This window comes from Cebus imitator, unplaced genomic scaffold, assembly GCF_001604975.1.
Source record: "Cebus imitator isolate Cc_AM_T3 unplaced genomic scaffold, Cebus_imitator-1.0 Scaffold444, whole genome shotgun sequence".
Classification (NCBI taxonomy): domain Eukaryota; kingdom Metazoa; phylum Chordata; class Mammalia; order Primates; family Cebidae; genus Cebus; species Cebus imitator.
Window position 1 is genome coordinate 1,728,532 of NW_016107759.1, and position 8,918 is coordinate 1,737,449.

The 8,918-nt window shown below is 50.8% G+C and overlaps 2 protein-coding genes across 17 annotated transcripts in view; both read left to right on the plus strand.

The window, feature by feature from the left end:
* Positions 1-3,255, plus strand: part of JPT2 (Jupiter microtubule associated homolog 2) — a 24,475-nt gene extending 21,220 nt beyond the window's left edge. Inside the window, exon 5 of the mRNA XM_017511211.2 lies at positions 657-3,255. Coding sequence (XP_017366700.1) covers positions 657-841 — 185 coding nt within the window. The 3' untranslated portion in view covers positions 842-3,255. The remainder of the gene's footprint in view (positions 1-656) is intronic.
* A 5,060-nt stretch (positions 3,256-8,315) lies between these two features.
* The window catches only part of MAPK8IP3 (mitogen-activated protein kinase 8 interacting protein 3), a 60,408-nt gene continuing 59,805 nt past the window's right edge, over positions 8,316-8,918 (plus strand). For all 16 annotated transcript variants that reach the window (XM_017511173.1, XM_017511178.1, XM_017511175.1 and 13 more), the window contains exon 1: positions 8,316-8,801. In XM_017511173.1, the coding sequence (XP_017366662.1) occupies positions 8,484-8,801 (318 nt within the window). In that variant the 5' untranslated portion in view covers positions 8,316-8,483. The remainder of the gene's footprint in view (positions 8,802-8,918) is intronic.

Here is an 8,918-nt window from a genome sequence, read left to right on the forward strand (position 1 = left end):
GCTAATTTTTTGGGTTTTTTTTTTTTGTTTGTTTGTTTGTTTGTTTTTAATTAAAGGTGGGGTTTCACCATGATGGCCAGGCTGGTCTTGAACTCCTGACCTCAGGTGATCCACCCACCTTGGCCTCCCAAAGTGGTAGGATTACAGGCGTGAGCCACAGCACCCAGCTGTTTTTTGTTTTTGAGATAGAGTCTTGCTGTGTCCCCAGGCTGGAGTGTATTGGTGCAGTCTCGGTTCACTGCAACCTCCACCTCCCAGGTTCAAGCAATTCTCCTGCCTCAGCCTCCCGAGTACCTGGGGCTGCAGGTGCGCGCCAGCACGCCCAGCTAGTTTTTTGTATTTTTCGTAAAGACGGGGTTTCACCATGTTGGCCAGGATCGTCTCCATCTCCTGACCTTGTGATCCGCCTGCCTTGGCCTCCCAAAGTGCTGTGATTACAGGTGTTAGCCACCGCGCCCGGCTGTGCCCATTTCAAAACTGCATCTGCTAAACGCATGAGTTGTTGCGTACCAGATGAAAAGCCTGTATTGTCTTCTCTTTCCCAGTTACAGCATGAATTTCTTGCAAGTTGCTCTGTGACACTTATTTCCCGAAGCCTACCTGTCAGGGTCATGGGTTCCTCTTATGGGATGGTGTGTTAACTTTGTGTCCCACAGCTGCAACGAACATCCCCGCCGGACCACAGCAGGGCGAGAAAGGCGCCAGAGAAGCAGGCCTCACCAAGGAGCAGGAGCCCACGCCCGCGGTCGACAGCCATGAGCCCCGGCTGGGGCCACGGCCTCGCTCTCACAACAAGGTCTTAAACCCGCCAGGAGGCAAATCCAGCATCTCCTTCTACTGAGAGAAGCCACTGCTCCACTAGGAGCCAGACCGGAAACTCAAGAGATAGGGTAGCAATATTTTCATTTCCTTTAGCCCAACTGAGCGGGGTGGGAAGAGGGTTAGTCGTGTGTGAGCCTGGCTGCTCAGCGTCTCCATGGCCATCACGAGAGCTGCTTGGAGACCCGTCCCTTCCCGACCACTGCGAGATGCCTCTGTGGGGATGAAATGGGGCTCCCCTGGCCATCACTCATGTGTAGTCCAGTTATGAGAGGAACTGTAAGGTGGGGTGAGGGTGGGGAGGTGGGGCAGGGCCATGGTCCTAGGATCAACAGTCCGTCAGCTGATTGGATGTCTAGGAATGACTGAAAGAAACCAAAACAACCTGTCTGCCTCTGCCGTGGGATGGAGGAGGTGTCAGCAGAAACACTAACAGTACATGGACCCCTCGGCAGAAGCTTCCATTCCAGAGTTCACGGCTGCTAAATCCAGCGTCCCCATTTCATTTAATCCCCAGTGTATCCTGTAGCCTTTTCTTGAAATATCTTGATTGCTTTTCCTTGGTACCTTTCAAACAACCAAAAAGTTGTTCTCTGTCTTCTACTTTATGGAAGGTTTTTTTTGTTTTTTGGTGTCCTGACCCTCTGAAGTGCCCAGTTCCTGCCATCTGAAACCCCAACCTGATCTGATCTCATGTTGGAATCTTTCTGTCTTTCACACAGGGCTGCTCTTGATGCATTACATGTCAGTTTTGCTTGTGAATTCTTCCTTTTTTCCTCTTATCAGCCTTAAGTCTAGGCGTTTTGTTCTTCCCCAGTGATGTAGACAGTTCCTTTCACGAGCTACACTTCTTCCCATAAATGAGGCCCATTGACCTCTGCGGGACTTTAAAAATCCATCCAGTTATATCCGAGTAAGTGGCTTATTTCCGTTCTTCCTGTGTGTTCCTTTATTCCTGAATTGGTTGGTGGAAAGAAGAGATGCTTGGGAACCCTGTGTTCTTAGGTTTGGATTCTTTAATACCATCTAAAAAGCTATTTTTAAATACCAGCTTTACATAAATGACTCTGGTCTGTTTCTGACACCTTTCCAGAAAAAAGTCAGTTGTTCAGGTACACCAAAGAGGAAGAATAGCCGTGTAGGCCACCCTCTGCAAAGCTTTATAGAACCTCTGGATTTAACTCACGAAAAAGCCTCCAGAAGAGACTAGAGACCTTAGGCCAGGAGATGAAGGACTTGAGTAGCGAAGTCACACCTGTCCAATTCTCTGAGCTTCAATAGCCTAGCTAATGGGATGGCAAAGGTAGTGTTGCTTTCATTGTCAGACAGAAGCCCCTCCCCATCCTCCTCAAGGGCTGCAGGCTCAGTTCTCATGCTTCCCTTGGGTGGGCATCTGTTTACAGGAGAATGTCTGGGTGGTGGCAGCTTTTCTGAATGCCTACAGAGCTAATGCTTGGTGCTGCAAACGTCATCGTTTAACTTCAGAAAGGCAGCAGCTGTGTTCAGTCAGGCTCACACTGCCTCACTGCTTAAGTGCCTGCAGGAGCCGCCTGCCTGCCGAGCTCCCCTTCCCACACCTGGCACATTGAGGGTCTGCACAAGGCTGTGTCAACCAAAGACACTTTCCCCCTTTCGATTGCTTGTAGACTTTGGAGCCAAGAAACAAAGTCTCGTGACTTTGTGACTCTGTGTGACTCAACACACTTCAAATGGTTTGTGCTTCAAAGTTGCTTATATCACTTGAAACAGTTTAATGCTGGAAATGAACTAACATTTATAACTTTTTTTTATTGAGAAAAATGATTTACGAATTCCAAATCAGATTTCCAGGAAGAAATATGATGTGACAGTGCTGGGACCTGTGACTCTCCCAGCCCCTGCTGTCCACTAGGTGAGAGGAAACGCTCTTTACTTCTGCCCCTGGCAGTGACTTCTGGGTGATGGGAGAAAGCAGAGATGGAAATAAGGCAAACATGAACTCCAGCAAAAGCCCCTGGGCAGCTGTGAAGGAGCCCCTCACCTTACTCTCCTTGCGCCTGCTCTGCCTTCTTTCCCTCTGGAGGCAGTGAGGCTGGCTTCACAGTGCTTACTCTGGTCACTGGGAGAAGAGGAGTTCCTGCACATGCAAGCCTGCTATGTGGCTGCCATCTGCATTTGGGATGTGCTCTGTACGTTGGGGACTGTCTGTATTTGGAAGATTGAAAAACCTAGCATCCTCTTCTCACCCTGTAAGCTGCATTGAGAAATGACTCGTCTCTGTATTGGTATTAAGCCTTAACACTTAAGTGCATTCGGTGCCAACATTTTTCTACAGCTGTATCGAAACAAAAAGCCTGTACTCACGTCACAGCGTCATTTTGATAGGAGTATTCTGTTGTTTCTCCAAGGCAGAATTGGGTGTAACAGTTGAATTAAACTTAGTAGTCACGTGCCCAGTGTCTGTGCTTGTCAGTTGTGTGTGTGTCCCTTGAGTCCCTTCTCCACACTGCTCTTCCTTGGTGAAAGGGTTTGCCTTGTTTTCTTTTTAGTTTAGCCAGAGGATCCAAAGTTAATCTCAAGGCTTTGAGTAGAATAAGTGGGAGAATATGCCAGTTTTGTTTTCTGTTTCTATACCTTAAATGAAAGGTTATTTTCCTTTTACACCACTTGTCCTAACATGTCCTTAAGGTGTTTGACCTGCCTCTGCCCCGGCTTGCAATGCATAGCTGAGGCAAAGCAGAGAGCTTGTCAAGGAAACAGGCAGGCATGGTGGCTCAGGGCATAGTCCCAGCACTTTGGGAGACCAGGGTGGGAGGATCACTCAGCTCAGGAGTTTGAGACCAGCCTAGACAACATACTGGAACCCAGTCTCTACAAAAATCTTTTTAAAATTCGCCACGTGTAGTGGTGTATGCCTGTAGTCCCAGCTACTCGGGAGCCTGACTGAGGCAGGAGTATCACTTCAGACCAGAAGGTTGAGGCTACAGTGAGTGATGAACACGTTGCACTTCAGCCTGGAGGACAGAGCAAGACCCTGTGTCAAAACACACATGCGCACACACACAGAGATTGGATGTCTTTTCTCCTGATGTATTAGCTATTTTCATATGTCCTCAAAAATACTTCTCTGTCTCCAGAGGCCTGGCAGTGGCCAAGCCTGGAAGGACCCGGGTGGCGCCACCTGGTACAGGGTGAGGGTGTGAGTAAGAGACCTCAAAGGGTTATCACTTCAAGCCCCGGGCCTTGTCCAGGAATACACAGGCTCTGTTGACGTAAGGTAACTTTGCCGTGTGAACTTTGTGGTGTGCCTGGTGGGTCACACACACTGAGCATGTAGATGCCTCCTCCCTCCTATGCTGGCTGCTTCATTTCTGCACTCATAATCTTTACCATCTTCAAGATCGTCACTGAAAGATTCCTGTTTTATGTGTGGTATAAAGTGCTATCTAAAGATGCTCTCTCAAACTGAATTCATGAAGATGGGAGGAACATCACAGAGAGCTCTGTACTTTTTTTTTTTTTGAGGCAGTCGTGCTGTTGCCCAGGCTGGAGTGCAGTAGCGCGATCTCAGCTCACTGCAGTGTCCGCCTTCCAGGTTCAAGCAATTGTCTGCCTCAGCCTCCTGAGTAAATGGGATTACAGTCACCCGCTACCACGCCCAGCTAATTTTTTTTTTTTTTTTTTGCATTTTTAGTAGAGATGGGGGTTTCACCATCTTGGTCAGGCCTGTCTTGAACTCCTGACCGTGTGATCCACTCGCCTCGGCCTCCCAAGGTGCTAGGATCAGAGGTGCAAGACACCATGCCTGGCCAGAACTGTGTGACTTTTTTTTTTTTTTTTAAGCAGGCATTAGGGCAGATACTTAGAAATTAAACTCGAATTTTAGAAACTTTTATGCCCATCTTACATTTTAAGGTCTTTTAATGAGGAAAAAGTTGCATGACAATATTTCCAAATCTGAAAGGAAGTCAACTCCTCTATTACGAGAAGTTCTTTCTTCTCTCTCTCTCTCTTTTTTTTTTTTTTTTTTTGGAGATGGAGTTTTGCTCGTCACCCAGGCTGGAGTGCAGTGGTGCAATCTCAGCTCACTGCAACTTCTGCCTCCCGGGTTCAAGCAGTTCTCCTGCCTCAGCCTCCTGGGTAGCTGGGATTACAGGTGCCTGCCACTACGCCCAGCTAATTTTTTTGTATTTTTAGTAGAGACAGGGTTTTTCATATTGGGTAGGCTGGTCTCAAACTCCTGACCTCAGGTGATCTGTCCACCTCGGCCTCCCAAAGTGCTGACATTACAGGCCCGAGCCACCATGTGCAGCCCTTCTCTTTTTTTTAGACAGAGCCATTCTGTCTCCCAGGCTGGAATGCAGTGGTACAATCTGCACTCACTGCAGACTTGACCTCCCAGGCTCAAGTTATCTACCTCAGCTTCCCAAGTAGCTGGAACTGCAGGCACGCACCACCACAACCTGGTGATTTTTTTCTTTTTTTTTTTTTTTTGTAGAGTCTGGGTTTTACCGTGTTGCCCAGGCTGGTCTCAAACTCCTGGGTTCAAACTATCCTCCCTCCTCAGCCTCCCAAAATGCTGGGATTACAGGTTATGAGCTACAATGCCCAGCTGTAAGAAGTTCTAATTCAGTGCCAACTTTCAGGTGCAGACCAGTTATATGATTCCATAAGCATCAATAATTATCCACCATACATCTTGTTAAAATTTCATTTTGTTTTAACCAACTTCAAGTAACAAATCTGGCCAATCATGTTAGTGACAATTAAGGTGATGGGCAAGTCTGTTGGCCTCTCCCCGTGGTAGCAGTGCTCCTACTGTAGTGCTACCTCCAGAATTCAGAGGGCTCAGATTTCTCAAAGGTATAAAGCAGAAGCTTTAAACATCCCCCAAACTGCAAGCTTGCTCTAACTTGCTCACCAGGAAGAATTACAGATTACATCCATTTGCCGTGCCTCCTCGTTTTGACTTTATAAAACTTTGTAACTCTCCGTAACCTTTATCACATTATTTGCTACAGATGGCATCATGCTCCTTTCATGGAGTAGCTGATCTGTTTTGCAGGCTTAGAAATGGAAGTTTGGGGTCAGGCATGGTGGCTCGTGCCTGTAATCCCAGCACTTTAGGAGGCCAAGGCAGGTGGATCACCTGAGGTCAGAAGTTTGAGACCAGCTCAAAAAACCCTGTCTCTACTAAAAAATAAAAATTAGCTGGGCGTGATGGTGTCTGCCTGTAATCCCAGCTACTCAGAAGGCTGAGGCACGACAATCACTTGAACCCGAAAGAGGGAGGTTGCAGTGAGCCCGGATTTCACCACCGCACTCCAGTCTGGACAACAGAGTGAGACTGCATCTCAAGAAAAAGGAAATGGAGATTTGGGAAAATTAAGTCACTTGGGATCCCAGGAAATTTGAATCTGAGACTGAAACCTCTTAGTGGGATGGATGAGCATACAGCAAATCATGTTGCGAGGAGAAAATGTGAAAAACAGTAGGGCCTGGCGTGGTGGCTCACGCCTGTAATTTCAGCACTGTGGGAGGCCAAGGGGTAACATCACTTGAGGCCAGGAGTTCAAGACCAGCCAGGGTAACATAGTGAGACCTCCATCTCTACAAAAATGTTTTTAAAATTGGCCCGGCAGTGGTGGCACACACCTTTAGACCCAACTATTTAGGTGGCTGAGGTGGGGTCACTTGAGCCTAAGAGTTCAGGTGAGCCCTGATCATGCTCATGCCCTCCAGCCTGGGCAACAGTCTGAGACCCTGCCTCTAAAAACAGAACAAAAATATCAGTAGGGTGTCAGCTACAGGAGTTAATGTTTCCGTGCAGTCAAGTTAGGGTGAGAGGATGTGAACTGATGAGGATTTGAGTAGGTGAAAGACGGTAAGTGAACATTTCCATTACCATTAAGCCTCACTGATGTGGTTTCTTCAGAACTCACAGTACATGTGTGGCTCCCAAACTGAGTTTCAAAGTCTTGGGTTCATGGCGTTCCCCTGCCCAGCAAAATAAAGTGCAAATCTTCTGGAGCAACACATAAGTTCAGGCCTCAAATACTTCCAGAGATAAAGTCATGAGGACACTAGCTCAGAATGGGGGAAGGGGAGCCTGCACCAAGAGTCAACCAGATGACATGCAGAATCAGACCTGCAAAGGCTGCAGATACTGTACTTATGAGACACACACACAAAGCTTAAAGATAAATACCGGTTTGGAAGTAGTAAGAACCCTTCAAAACTGCTAAAATATAAGAAATCAAATAGGTCAAAAATAGAATCATTGGCTGGGCGCAGCCTCACTTGGGGAGTGAGGTAATCCCAGCACTTGGGGAGACCAAGGGAGGCGGGCAGATCACTTGAGGTCATGAGTTCGAGACTTGCCTGGCCAATATGGTGAAACCCCTGCCTCTACTAAAAATACAAAACATAAGCCAAATGTATGGCGCACGCCTGTAGTCCCAGTTACTCGAAAGGCTGAGGCAGTCGAATCGCATGGACCCGGGAGGCAGAGGTTGCAGTGAGCCGAGATCGCGCCACTGCACTCTAGCCTGGGCGACAGAGCGAGACTTCGTCTCACCAAAAAAAATAATAATATATATATATATATATACACACACACACACACACACACACATCTCTTTGAAATTAGTAAACCAGTAGTGGATGGGTTGAAGAGATTGCACATAGCTGAAAAGAAATAAAAAATCCGTTCAGCGCCGTGGCCCACGCCTCTCATCCCAGCATTCTGGGCGGCTGAGTCAGGAGGATCACTTGAGGTCAGGAGTTCGAGACCAGCCTGGCCAACATGGTGAAACCCCATCTCTACTAAAAATACAAAATTATCTGGCCTGTAATCCCAGGTACTCGCAAGGCTAAGCCAGGAGAAGCACCTGAACCCGGGAGGCAAGGGTTGCAGTGAGCCGGGATTGCGCCACTGCACTCCAGCCTGGGCGACAGAGCGAGCCTCCATCTCGCAAGAAAAAACCCGAAAATCTGAGTAAGTCACACTGTGCAGTAGGGAGAAGTGGGCGAAAGGAAGACGGCCACACTGCCGGGTTTCAGGATGAGATGGGCGCTGAAGGCGCATTCACAGAACCTCGGGAAGAGCCAGCTGAGATGGGAGGTACCAGGAGAGGGGAGGCGCCGGGCGCGGAGTCAGCCGGGCGCAGTGCCGCAGGGAACGCAGGCGCATCAGGGCGGTCGGGGTGGAGGCGCAGGCGCTGAACCTTCACCTAAAGCCGCTGGTGCGTGCAGAGCCTGGGGACGCGAACGAGGTCACTGGACGCCCAGGGTGGTCGAGACGTGCTCAAGCTACCGCGCGCTGCGGACTGCAGGCGCGACCACAGCCGCCCCGCAGCGCCCACCAGCCGGCCTGGCCAGGAGCGCCCCCAGCCCCTCTCAGCCGCGCTTCCGGCCCAAAGCCCCGCTTCCTCTGACGTCACGGCCCCTGCGCCCCCTGGCGGCGCGGCCGCCGCGGGACGCGCGGGCACCGCCCCCTCCGGCTGGCGGGCGGGACTTCCGGCGAGTGAGTGACGGGCGCAGCCTCGGCAGCGGCGGCGGCGGAGCCCTGAGGCGACAGCAGCTGCAGGAGGCGACGGGCCGCGGCCTGCGGGACCTGAGGCAGCCGAGGCGGGCCGGGCGAGCCGGCCGGATAGCTAGCCGCGCTGGCGGCGGCGGTGGCCGCGATGATGGAGATCCAGATGGACGAGGGCGGCGGCGTGGTGGTGTACCAGGACGACTACTGCTCCGGCTCGGTGATGTCGGAGCGGGTGTCGGGCCTGGCGGGCTCCATCTACCGCGAGTTCGAGCGCCTCATCCACTGCTACGACGAGGAGGTGGTCAAGGAGCTCATGCCGCTGGTGGTGAACGTGCTGGAGAACCTAGACTCGGTGCTCAGCGAGAACCAGGAGCACGAGGTGGAGCTGGAGCTGCTGCGCGAGGACAACGAGCAGCTGCTCACCCAGTACGAGCGCGAGAAGGCGCTGCGCAGGCAGGCGGAGGAGGTGCGTGGGCCGCGGGACCCGCCCGCACCCCCGTCCCGGGCCCCGGACCCCCCCCAGCACCCAGGACTCCCGGACCCCTCAGCGCCCACCCTGAGACCCGCCTGGAACCTGCCCCCC